This window comes from Balaenoptera borealis (genome assembly GCF_965194805.1).
Source record: "Balaenoptera borealis genome assembly, chromosome: 16".
NCBI classification, from domain to species: Eukaryota; Metazoa; Chordata; class Mammalia; order Artiodactyla; family Balaenopteridae; genus Balaenoptera; species Balaenoptera borealis.
Genome location: NC_138872.1, coordinates 40,434,461 through 40,447,399, shown reverse-complemented (window position 1 = coordinate 40,447,399; position 12,939 = coordinate 40,434,461). Strand labels below are relative to the sequence as shown.

General features: G+C 42.3%; 1 protein-coding gene across 4 annotated transcripts in view; it reads left to right on the top strand.

Annotated features, from left to right (window-relative positions):
• Nucleotides 1–12,939, top strand: part of TASP1 (taspase 1) — a 378,792-nt gene that overhangs the window by 295,081 nt on the left and 70,772 nt on the right. Inside the window, exon 12 of one of the 4 annotated variants that reach the window (XM_082359165.1) lies at nt 7,528–8,222. The exons of 2 other annotated variants lie outside the window; for them this stretch is intronic. In XM_082359165.1, coding sequence (XP_082215291.1) covers nt 7,528–7,594 — 67 coding nt within the window. In that variant the 3' untranslated portion in view covers nt 7,595–8,222. Of the gene's footprint in view, nt 1–7,527; nt 8,223–12,939 lie in introns of those variants that run through there. One more of the 4 variants, XM_082359161.1, reaches the window with a different exon arrangement.

Sequence of the window (12,939 nt, the reverse complement as noted above, 5' to 3'; positions counted from 1 at the left end):
TAGCGTTGTGGTCAGAAAAGGATGATTGATATGATTTCAGTTTTCTTAAATTAACTGAGGCTTAATTTGTGACCCAAGATGTTATCTATCCTCGAGAATGTTTTGTGCGCACTTGAGAAGAAAGTGTAATGTGCTGTTTTTGGATGGAATGTCCTATAAATATCAATTAAATCTATCTGGTCTAATGTGTCATTTAAAGCTTGTGTTTCCTTATTAATTTTCTGTTTGGATGATGTGTCCATTGGTGTAAATGAGATGTTAAAGTCCCCAATTATTATTGTGTTACTGTCGATTTCCTCTTTTATAGCTGTTAGCAGTTGCCTTATGTATTGAGGTGCTCCTATGTTGGGTGCATATATATTTATAATTGTTATATGTTCTTCTTGGATTGATCCCTTGATCATTATGTAGTGTCCTTCCTTGTCTCTTGTAACATTCTCTATTTTAAAGTCAATTGTATCTGATATGAGTATTGCTACTCCAGCTTTCTTTTGATTTCCATTTACATGGAATATTTTTCTATCCCCTCACTTTCAGTCTGTATGTGTCCATAGGTCTGAAGTGGGTCTCTTGTAGACAGCATATAGATGGGTCTTGTTTTTGTATCCATTCAGCGAGCCTGTGTCTTTTGCTTGGAGCATTTAATCCATTCACGTTTAAGTTAATTATCAATATGTATGTTCCTATTACCATTTTCTTAATTGTTATGGGTTGTTTTTGTAGGTCCTTTTCTTCTCTTGTGTGTCCCACTTAAAGAAGTTCCTTTCACATTTGTTCTATAGCTGGTTTGGTGGTGCTGAATTCTCTTAGCTTTTGCTTGTCTGTAAAGCTTTTGATTTCTCCATCGAATCTGAATGAGATTCTTGCCGGTTAGAGTAATCTTGGTTGTAGGTTCTTCCCTTTCATCACTTTAAATATATCATGCCACTCCCTTCTGGCTTGTAGAGTTTCTGTTGAGAAATCAGCTGTTAACCTTACGGGAGTTCCCTTGTATGTTATTTGTCATTTTTCCCTTGTTGCTTTCAATAATTTTTCTTTGTCTTTAGTTTTCGTCAATTTGATTACTATGTGTCTTGGCATGTTTCTCCTTGGGTTTATCCTGCCTGGGACTCTCTGTGCTTCCTGGACTTGGGTGGTGTTTTCTTTCCCATGTTAGGGAAGTTTTCAACTGTAATCTCTTCAAATATTTTCTCAGGTCCTTTCTCTCTTTTTTCTCCTTCTGGGACGCCTATAATGCGAATGTTGTTGCATTTAATGTTGTCCCAGAGGTTTCTTAGGCTGTCTTCATTTCTTTTCATTCCTTTTTCTTTATTCTGTTCTGCAGCAGTGAATTCCACCATTCTGTCTTCCAGGTCACTTATCCGTCCTTCTGCCTCAGTTATTCTGCTATTGATTCCTTCTAGTGTAGTTTTCATTTCAGTTATTGTATTTTTCATCTCTGTTTGTTTGTTCTTTAATTCTTCTAGATCTTTGTTAAACATTTCTTGTATCTTCTCAATATTTGCCTACATTCTTTTTCCGAGGTCCTGGATCATCTTCACTGTCATTACTCTGAATTCTTTTTCTGGATGGTTGCCTCTCTCCACTTCATTTAGTTGTTTTTCTGGGGTTTTATCTTGTTCCTTCATCTGGTACATAGCCCTCTGCCTTTTCATATTGTCTATGTTTCTGTGAATGTGTTTTTTGTTCCACAGGCTGCAGGATTGTAGTTCTTCTTGCTTCTGCTGTCTGCCCTCTGGTGGATGAGGCTATCTAAGTGGCTTGTGCAAATTTCCTCATGGGAGCGACTGGTGGTGGGTAGAGCTGGCTGTTGCTCTGGTGGTCAGAGCTCAGTAAAACTTTAATTGGCTTGTCTGCTGATAGGTGGGGTTGGGTTCCCTCCCTGTTGGTTGTTTGGCCTGAGGCAACCCAACCTTGGAGCCTACATGGGCTCTTTGGTGGGGCTAATGGTGGACTCTGGGAGGGCTCATGCCAAGGAGTACTTCCCAGAACTTCTGCTGCCAGTGTCCTTGTCTTCATCGTGAGACACAGCCATCCCCTGCCTCTGCAGGAGACCCTCCAACACTAGCAGGTAGGTCTGCTTCAGTCTCCTATGGGGTCACTGCTCCTTCCCCTGGGTCCCGATGCACACACTTCTTTGTGTGTGTCCTGCTGGAGTGGAGTCTGTGTTTCCCCCAGTCCTGTCAAAGTCCTGCAATCAAATCCTGCTAGCCTTCAAAATCTTATTCTCTAGGAATTCCTACTCCCGTTACTGGACCCCCAGGTTGGGAAGCCTGATGTGGGGTTCAGAACCTTCACTCCAGTGGGTGGACTTCTGTGGTATAAGTGTTCTCCAGTTTGTGAGTCATCCACCCAGTAGTTATGGGATTTGATTTTATTGTGATTGTGCCCCCCCCTATCATCTCACTGTGGCTTCTCCTTTGTCTTTGGATGTGGGTTATCTTTTTTGGTGAGTTCCAGTGTCTTCCTGTTGATGATTGTCCAGCAGTTAGTTGTGGTTCCGGTGCTCTCGCAAGAGGGTGTTGAGAAAGGAAATCTTATGTGCCCACAAAAAACTGTACATAATTGTTTATAGCAGTTTTTTTCATAATTTCCAAAAACCAAAAATAACTTAAATGTCTTTTAATGGATGATGGATAAACTGTGATGTATTCATGCAATGGAATACTACTCAACAATATAAAAGAATGACACACTTACACACACACAAAACAACTCGGAGGAATCTCAAAGCATTATGCCCAATGAAAGAAGCCAGTTGCAAAAGGTATCATGCTTTGTGTTTCTATTTACAAGACACTTCAAAAAGACAAAACTATAGTGATCAGCGGTTGCCAGGGACTGGTAGTGTGGGGGTGGAGGAAGTGGCCACAACAGGTGTTAAGAGAGATTTTGTGGGGTTGATGAAACTTTTATCCATAAAGAAGCCTGCATTTCAAACTGCTGGGTTTTCTTTGAAGGTGAATGTTAAATACTTGTCTTTTAAAAACTTCTTTTAATAAGCAGCTCTATGAGTAGCTCATGGCAGGTAGGAGAAAAATCATGCCCAAATTCTCAGTTCATCAAATGAATTATGAATAAATACATATTAACCACACTTCAGTGTTTTGATGCAGGTGGGATTCATTGAAGGGATGATTATTTTGGATCTGGCTTCTCCTGGAGGGAGTTTTGTCCTCTGATGGCAGCAGAGGGGTTTTGTCCACCGACATGTCTCTGGGGACAACAAGATGACTATTTCAGGAAACAGCTTGGGGAGCGGTGAATTCCATTGGAGCCCTCCCACCCCATCCCTTTTCCCATAGCAGACCTGTGAGCCCTCTCATAGCATCTAATCACAGCTCTCTTCTGTCTTGTTTGGGAATCAAAGTGACAGGTTTCTCCCCATTCTATTTATGGAGACAGATATCAGAAGAGCAAGCAAGCAAACAAGAGCTCTAAACCCCAAGCACAAGGTTTACATATGTTGCAGATTTGCGTTCCCAGTACAGATGTGCAACCTTGCTTTTCAGAAGGGACCTGAGACCTCTAACCCCTCGCTAAGAACAAAAGATAATAGTCTCAGTTGTGGTATCACATGTGTTTCCCATGAGAAGGGAGACTCTCTAGGGTCACCCCCCAGTGGCCGGGCTGTCCTGTGCGCACCCCCTGGTGGTCACTTAGATGGAGTGTCTCTCTGTTCCTTGCCTCTAGCCGCTCTCAGGCTGGAACCCTGGTATAAAACAAAGAGAAACATTCCGATTTATTTATTTGGAGTAGCAAGAAAGAAATAGCTGACCACCAAGAGAAGAAGCAGCAGAAAAAAACAAAGTATCATCTGACCAAATGGTGTTAACTGTGATCATCAGAGCTAGGAGTCCTGGCGTTTTCTTCAGCTCCATGAACAGGACTCTTTGCCAACCCCTGCCCTTGTGCTTTAGTTTTCTCATCTGGAAAACAGGAAATTTAAACTAGGTGATTTCTAAGGGTGCTTCCGGCTTTAAATTGTCTATTATCTAACATATGTATATATGTGTTTAGGAGGTGTCTTCTGCAGAGGTGTTGGATGCTATTTCCACCACCTGACTTGGCACCAGCCAAGAGATCAGTGCCTGGAAAATTGAAGAAAATGGAAAGACATCTTGTAGATATCTCTTTGACCTCCATCATCCAGCCCTTTCTACTTGTGGCAGCTCACACTTTCTGACGATTTGAAATAGATGATTGTGATTAGAGCATAATTAAAGCCAATTGAAACTTAGTTTACTTTCTTCCAAAAGGCTCTCATCCAGTCATGATGAAAACACACTAGTCTTCAGAGAGAACTGAGGATGTAAGTCTAAATCCAATGCTCCTGCAGAAAATGTAGACAAGACCCTCTTTGCACACCTTTGGGTCCTGCCCATCATTTTAAGTCTTCATAAGTCCTGAAGTTAGAAGTTATATTTTACAAACATACCTCACATTTACTTACATTTCACAGAGAGCGAGGCAATTGATCCCTACAATGCCCAGTGTATTTTTAATCCAGTCACTTAATCGCTCTCACCTTTCATCTCCTTACCTGTGAGTTGGGGCCGTGGAAGTCAGAGACAGCCCATGGGGACATGCTTTGTAAAGTGTTACACAAGCTTTGGGGAGTGATTTTAAAGCTGATTTCACAGCCAGATCCCAGAGATGGTGCCTGAAAGTTGCACTGTTTTCCTACAGAACATCAGTCAATTACTTCACATGTTTCTTAGCTTAAAATGATAATTCCTCTTCAGTGCAAATTGTTGTCCTTATTAGAAGGAAGAAACAGAAAACATTTCTTAGAGAAAAACTCATCCTAAAAGTGATGAACTGACCACATAGAAACCCAGAAAGGCTCACAAGAAATAATGCATTTCTCATCAATTTGGCTATTAAAAAATAAATTTTGTCCAGAGGAGGGGACAGAAAAAGGTTTTTCCATTCTTTTATGAGGAAGCCTCCATTTCATGCTACTGTGGTTGAAGAACAAGGTTTTCTCTCAAGATGAATGTTAAATTCTCTTCTAAAATATTTATTTTAATAATCAACTTTAGGAGCAGTCCACAGCATGTATAAGAACAATAAGCTCTTTCTACCTTTGTAGTGTGATTCCAACTTTCCTGTCCTGTTTGAGCCACTGTATTTCTGAGAAGTGACCCCATTCCCTTTGGACCAGTCCCCAGTCTCCTCAGCACCTACATTTTCAGCAGGCAAGTCTTAGTGTGTCTCCTGCTTTATGTGAATACACCTCCCCTCGACCATGCCCATCCCCTCCTCCTTTTGACCAAGGAAGATTTGGGGACCATAGCTGTGCTTCCCATGTCACAGTCCGATTGCTCCCCCTTAGTGCTGCTTTTCCTCAGAGTTGTCCTGACACAACGCCTGGCAGGTTGGGGAAAATGCTTGTGACAAGTGGCCATGTACCTTTCAGGACTTTGATGGTGGGTGGCAGGGAATCTATGCAGAGAAATGAAATGGTGCCGCCTTTTCCCAGAGTGTACACCTAGTTGTTCCGAGGAGCCAGGAAGGACTGTGGCTTCGCTAAGCGTTTTCTGCCCTGGCTTTATCAAATGTTGTCTCTTCCTACAGTAATCCCAGGGACTCTTTTCATCCCAGGGTTTTATTCCAAATGGAATGTTAAGAGGGTTCAGATGTGGAGAGACAGGTCAGGGCGGTGGGGGTAGGGAGAGGTGTGAGCTTGTCCAGATCTGTGGCTTTGCCAGAACTGTTTTTAAGTTGACACAGGGCTAAATAAAAAGCCCCCTGGCTTTGATCTCAGGGACTTCCTGGGTAGACTGTCTGATTAGATAAAGATCACGTCTCCAGCCCCACCCCCATCATCTTTTAGGCAGTAATCTAAAGTCTGCAGCCATTCCTTGTCCTAGGCTCCTGTCTCTTTCTCAAAGTAAGTCTCTCTCTGTCTCAGTGGGTTCCTTCCTGGGTCTTGGGTTTTTCTTTCTGTTTGAGCAGGAAAAGGAGGCTGAGAAAATAGAGCACTTCTTCTCCTTTAATTCTTCTTAAGTTGTCTAGAAACAAAGCAAAAGCTTTGTTCGAGAGCCTCATATGGACCTCGTCTGGTCCTGGGCATCAAAGGGAATTGATCTCTGTGTGCAACATGGTCAGCTGCTGGTATGCTATGGAGAGAGTGAGTTGGCAGGTGGAGGGTTTGGAGAGAGAAATACCATCAGTCCCTGCACTGGGTTCATCAGCCAAGACAGCAGGCTGTGAGGGGTGTGGAGGAGAGTGTCTTCTCTGTGACTCTTTAACCTAGAGCTGGTCACCCAGGAGATGCATCAGAAACCATCTTCGATGATGATGAAGTAAATTGCTCTTAGGAGTCGGGCAATTTTAAGAAATGCTTGAACCTAAAAGCTACCAGGTTGAAAATCTTCTAGGCTGGATCACAGCTTTTTAGCTTTGCTCAAAGGAGAATCTCTTTATGACATTAAAAAATGAGACTTTACACAAGAGGATTTGCACTTTTAATATTTTATTTTACTTAACCATCTGTGCTGATCACTGTTTTAAGTGACACACACACAAACACACACACACACACTCACTCACAGTTTACATAATATAAATATTAGCTCATTAAACCTTCATGACAACCCGATGAGCATTTGCTGTTAGCATTTGCCAACAGTTCCATTGGCTAATCATATTTGATAAACTAGGAAACTAAGGCACAGAGAAGTTAAATATCTTACTCAAAGTCACACAGCTAGTGGGGCAGCAGATTAAGGATTCAAACTCAGGCAGTCAGGTCCAAGAATCTGACTCTGCTGCCTGCCCACACCTCCCTACCCCCCAACACACACACACTTAGAAATTCACTAAGAAAACACACATGGATAAAAAAGTTATGAATTTATGAATTCAAGAATATTTAAAAATATTTACATACACATGAAAAATAGTCACATTTTTATGTGGGAGGCAGTTGAATGTAGCGATTTATTCATCAGCTTCACAAACATTTCTTTGAGAGCCAACCAGGCCCTGGGCTCGGTGTTGGGGTTTGAATGGTGACTGGAAGGTGGTAGGTCCCTGTGTTTAACTTAGGCTTCAAGACACCAGGTCTGGGCCAAGAGACAAGCATCACGTTTACGCTGCAACATTACTGAAGGCTTTAGGTGCTGTGGGCCCAGGGTTCTGGAACTTCCTGGAACAGAGCATTTCTCTCCTTGGATCCAAGCAGCCATCATCACTTCCCCAGAGAGAAGCCCAGCTCCCGGCGGTGTGCTGCAGAGGGACATTTTACCTACAATTGTCACCTTCAGGGTTCATATGGTTAATGCCCCTGTGGCAGAAACTGCTAATTTTCTCTTCAGCATCTTCTTTATTCATCATAGAATCCCTATGCGTTAGCTGGGGCACATGGCTGCCACACATGAAGATGGTATTTATTCCCCATCATCTCTTGCAACTAGGTGTGGCTGGATGACTAAATTCTGGTCAATGGGATGCAAAGAGAAATGGTGTCTGCAACTTCTGGGAAGTCCTGTTTTACTTCTTCCTCTTTTTTGCTGGCAGGAATATGGACGTGATGGCTGGAGCTTGGGACGTCATCTTAGACCATGAAGTGAGACTGCTGGCATAGAAATGTAAAACAGTGAGATTGAGGGATCCTGGACCCCATACCTACCTGGGACTATTTTCCTCCCGATGTATTTTTCACAGGAGAGGAATAAAATTCTATCTTATTTAAGCCATGGTTACCTTGTTTCTCTCTAACCTAATGCAGCTAAACCTAATCCTAAATGATATAGCATCCCTCTTCATTAACATGTGATGTGGTTTTATTCATTTGAATCTTTCTAAAGCTACGTAGTATCTGTCCAGTATGCTTTCATTCTGTTTAAATTAACAGAGTTAAGTTCTCGTTTTCAGCCTTGAGCCCCGACTGGTACCATCTGTCTCTAAGTTCTGCCTTAGGGTTTGCAAACACAGGATGATGCCAATGATTTTAGGGTTAAAACACCTCCTTAAACACAAAGCCAGTGTACCACACACAACTCTGCTAGTGAAGTCTGAACTCTCTTGGGAATTTGGAAAGTCGTTTTGCTCTATCATCCTTTCCAAGGATTTGTCTTCGCTCCTAGAAAAAAGACAACTTTGTTTTCAAGGGCCCCTGAGCCCCTCAGCAGTGGTGTTGGGTGAGTGGGGTGAGGGCTCTCACTGCAGGGCCAGATTAGTGGGGCTAGTGGTCCAAGTACTTCCCATGGGAAGGGGAGCCCCGGGCCCTTTCCCTGCAGTGCCACCTACTGCTACCCCACCAGCCTCTGACTTTGGGGACTTGGGTCACCTCCTCACAGCAGGCTGGGCAGATTTTCTAGCCCCCAATCCTTAGATGGGGTTTTTAGAACAGCCAGTACTTTCACTGGAAGAGCCCTGAACCATCTCCATGTGAACGATGCTGGTGAGAGAGCCCCTTCCTCTAAGCCGACTCCAGCCAGGCCCGTGCCAGGCCCCCTGCTGGGGCCACAGGCCAGGGGGCCACAGGCCTTGATGCCCTTGTGGGCCTCTCCCACATCTGTGTGTGTGTGTGTGTGTGTGTGTGTGTGCACGCGCACGTGCACGTGTGTGGCGGGGAGGAGGTTAACTTGTGGTGATCAGTTTCCTGTAGGTAACACTTAACCCCTTCATATCTTCAGGCACTATAGCACGCTTAGAACTCTGAAAACCAGCCCTCTTTTTTTTTTTTGACAAATAGATGAGCTAGAATGTGGGATGTTATTTTCAAGGCATGTTTCAACTTTTTTTCCCTTTAGTTCTCTCTTCTCTACTCTGTGCCTTGTCCATTTCTCCTCTCCCACTCTCCAAAGGACTGTTCCCTGTTAGGATTAAGTGAGGCTCAGTCCTCAGCCCTTGGCCTCTGGGAGACCCAGACATGATGTGGACCGGCAGTGCCTGGTATTCCTATAACTTCCAGTTTCTGACTAGAAGCAGAAACACCTGCCATGTGGGGCTCATGTCTGGTTCACCCAGCAGAATCCAGAAGGTGCCCATAGTCTAGTTCTTACCCTGTTTGCCTTTCTGCAGTTTGATTTTCAGGGGAGCAGCCTGTGGGAGAAATCTGTGGGCAGACTTGAGTGCTGAGGCCACGGTGACCTGTGGGATGGGCGGCAGGAAGGCCCATGGGGGCCAGGGGCCTCTGCTTGAACTTGGAAGGTGCTCAAATGAGAATCAAATCTCATTGGCTCATATTCCAGCCAGAGGTTGGTTTGGTGCAGGCAGGATGGGGCAGAGATACCATCTCCAAGTTTGAAGCCGAAATGGTGAGAAGAAAGATGGATTTGGAGCCACACACCCAGGTTTAAATATGGATCTACGCGTGAGATGGAGGGCGCATCTCTCCAGGGTCCTCAGGGTCCTCACCTGTGACATTTGTAAAAGGTGATGGAGGTGATTTCCCACTCCGGTATCCAACACGAAAGAAATGCTCAGTAACCGGGCGTTTCAGGCTCAGGTGGGAGCCCTTGGCTCCAGAGCTGGCGATTTTATCGTCTCCAGGCTCCTCCTGGAGCAGGACAGCAGGGGGGGTGGAAACGGGGGCTCAACAAGGCGGGACAGGCTCGAGGCCTCCGTCCAGAAAATGCTGGATTTGGGACCAGGTTCCCAGTCCAGGGTTCTGTTTACCCCAGAACGTGCGTGTGAGAGAGGAAGGGAGAAGTCGGCAGAGGAAGGAAAGTGGGAGCAGGTGAATGCAGCGTCCCAGCCTCAGCATCATTGCCGTCAACCCGCACAGCTGGCCATCTCCTGCTACGTGTGTGCACCCACAGATGCCAAGGGGTGTTAGAGTCCTGAACGTGTAGGAAGTCTTCTAAACTCACCACTTCATTTAGTTTTCCTTCTCAGTTTTTTGCTCCTCTATAGTAATTAGTTTTTTTTTTAATTTTTAAATTTTATTTTATTTATTTTTTTATACAGCTGGTTCTTATTAGTTATCCATTTTATACATATTAGTGTATATATGTCAATCCCAATCTCCCAATTCATCACACCACCACCACCACCCCACCACTTTCCCCCCTTGGGGTCCATATGTTTGTTCTCTACTTCGGTGTCTCAATTTCTGCCCTGCAAACCAGTTCATCTGTACCATTTTTCTAGGTTCCATATATATGCATCAATATACGATATTTGTTTTTCTCTTTCTGACTTACTTCACTCTGTATGACAGTCTCTAGATCCATCCGCGTCTCTACAAATGACCCAGTTTCGTTCCTTTTTATGGCGGAGTAATAGTCCATTGTATATATGTACCACATCTTCTTTAGCCATTTATCTGTCGATGGGCATTTAGGTTGCTTCCATGACCTGGCTATTGTAAATAGTGCTGCACTGAACATTGGGGTGCATGTGTCTTTTTGAATTATGGTTTTCTCTGGGTATATGCCCAGTAGTGGGATGGCTGGGTCATATGGTATTTCTATTTTTAGTTTTTTAAGGAACCTCCATACTGTTCTCCATAGTGGCTGTATCAATTTACGTTCCCACCAATAGTGCAAGAGGGTTCCCTTTTCTCCACACCCTCTCCAGCATTTGTTGTTTGTAGATTTTCTGATGATGCCCATTCTAACTGGTGTGAGGTGATACCTCGTTGTAGTTTTGATTTGCATTTCTCTAATAATTAGTGATGTTGAGCAGCTTTTCATGTGCTTCTTGGCCATCTGTATCTCTTCTTTGGAGAAATGTCTATTTAGATCTTCTGCCCATTTTTGGATTGGGTTGTTTGTTTTTTGCATATTGAGCTGCATGAGCTGTTTATATATTTTGGAGATTGATCCTTTGTCCACTGATTCGTTTGCAAATATTTTCTCCCATTCTGAGGGTTGTCTTTTCGTCTTGTTTGTAGTTTCCTTTGCTGTGCAAAAAATTTTAAGTTTCATTAGGTCCCATTTGTTTATTTTTGTTTTTATTTCCATTACTCTAGGAGGTGGATCAAAAAAGATCTTGCTGTGATTTATGTCAAAGAGTGTTCTTCCTATGTTTTCCTCTAAGAGTTTTATAGTGTCTGGTCTTACATTTAGGTCTCTAATCCATTTCGAGTTTATTTTTGTGTATGGTTTTAGGGAGTGTTCTAATTTCGTTCTCTTACATGTAGCTGTCCAGTTTTCCCAGCACCACTTATTGAAGAGACTGTCTTTTCTCCATTGTATATCCTTGCCTCCTTTGTCATAGATTAGTTGACCATAGGTACGTGGGTTTATCTCTGGGCTTTCTACTTGTTCCATTGATCTATATTTCTGTTTTTGTGCCAGTTCCATATTGTCTTGATTACTGTAGCTTTATAGTATAGTCTGAAGCCAGGGAGTTTGATTCCTACAGCTCCGTTTTTTTCACTCAAGACTGCTTTGGTTATTCAGGGTCTTTTGTGTCTCCATACAAATTTAAAGATTTTTTGTTCTAGTTCTGTAAAAAATGCCATTGGTAATTTGATAGGGATTGCATTGAATCTGTAGATTGCTTTGGGTAGTATAGTCATTTTCACAATATTGATTCTTCCCATCCAAGAACGTGGTATATCTCTCCATCTGTTTATGTCATCTTTAATTTCTTTCATCAGTGTCTTATGGTGTTCTGCATACAGGTCTTTTGTCTCCCTAGGTAGGTTTATTTCTAGGTATTTTATTGTTTTTTTTGCAATGGTAAATGAGAGTGTTTCCTTAATTTCTCTTTCACATTTTTCATCATTAGTGCATAAGAATGCAATAGATTTCTGCGCATTAATTTTGTATCCTGCAACTTTACCAAATTCCTTGCTTACTTCTAGTAGTTTTCTGGTGGCATCTTTAGGATTCTCTATGTATAGTATCATGTCATCTGCAAACAGTGACAGTTTTACTTCTTCTTTTCCAATTTGTATTCCTTTTATTTCGTTTTCTTCTCTGATTGCCGTGGCTAGGACTTCCAACACTAGGTTGAATAATAGTGGCAAGAGTGGACATCCTTGTCTTATATCTGATCTTAGAGGAAATGCTTTCAGTTTTTCACCATTGAGAATGATGTTTGCTGTGGGTTTGTCGTATATGGCCTTTATTATGTTGAGGTAGGTTTCCTCTATGCCCACTTTCTGAAGAGTTTTTATCATAAATTGGTGTTGAATTTTGTCAAAAGCTTTTTCTTCATATATTTTGATGATCATATGGTTTTTCTTCTTCAATTTGTTAATATGGTGTATCACATTGATTGATTTGCATATATTGAAGAATCCTTCCATCCCTGGGATAAATCCCACTTGATCATGGTGTATGATCCTTTTAATGTGTTGTTGGATTCTGTTTGCTAGTATTTTGTTGAGGATTTTTCCATCTATATTCATCAGTGATATTGGTCTGTAATTTTCTTTTTTTGTAGTATCTTTGTCTGGTTTTGGTATCAGGGTGATGGTGGCCTCGTAGAATGAGTTTGGGAGTGTTCCTTCCTTCACAGTTCTTTGGAAGAGTTTGAGAAGGATGTGTGTTAGCTCTTCTCTAAATGTTTGGTAGAATTCACCTGTGAAGCCATCTGGTCCTGGACTTTTGTTTCCTGGAATATTTTTAATCACAGTTTCAATTTCATTACTTGTGATTGGTCTGTTCATATTTTCTATTTCTTCTTGGTTCAGTCTTGGAAGGTCATACCTTTCTAAGAATTTGTCCATTTCTTCCAGGTTGTCCATTTTATTGGCATAGAATTGCTTGTAGTAGTCTCTTACTATGCTTTGTATTTCTGCAATATCCATTGTAACTTCTTTTTCATTTCTAATTTTATTGATATGAGTCCTCTCCCTCTTTTTCTTGATGAGGCTGGCTAAAGGTTTATCAATTTTGTTTGTCTTCTCAGGGAAGCAGCTTTTAGTTTTATTGATGTTTACAATTGTTTTCTTTGTTTCTATTTCATTTATTTCTGCTCTGATCTTTATGATTTTTTTCCTTCTGCTAATTTTGGGCTTTGTTTGTT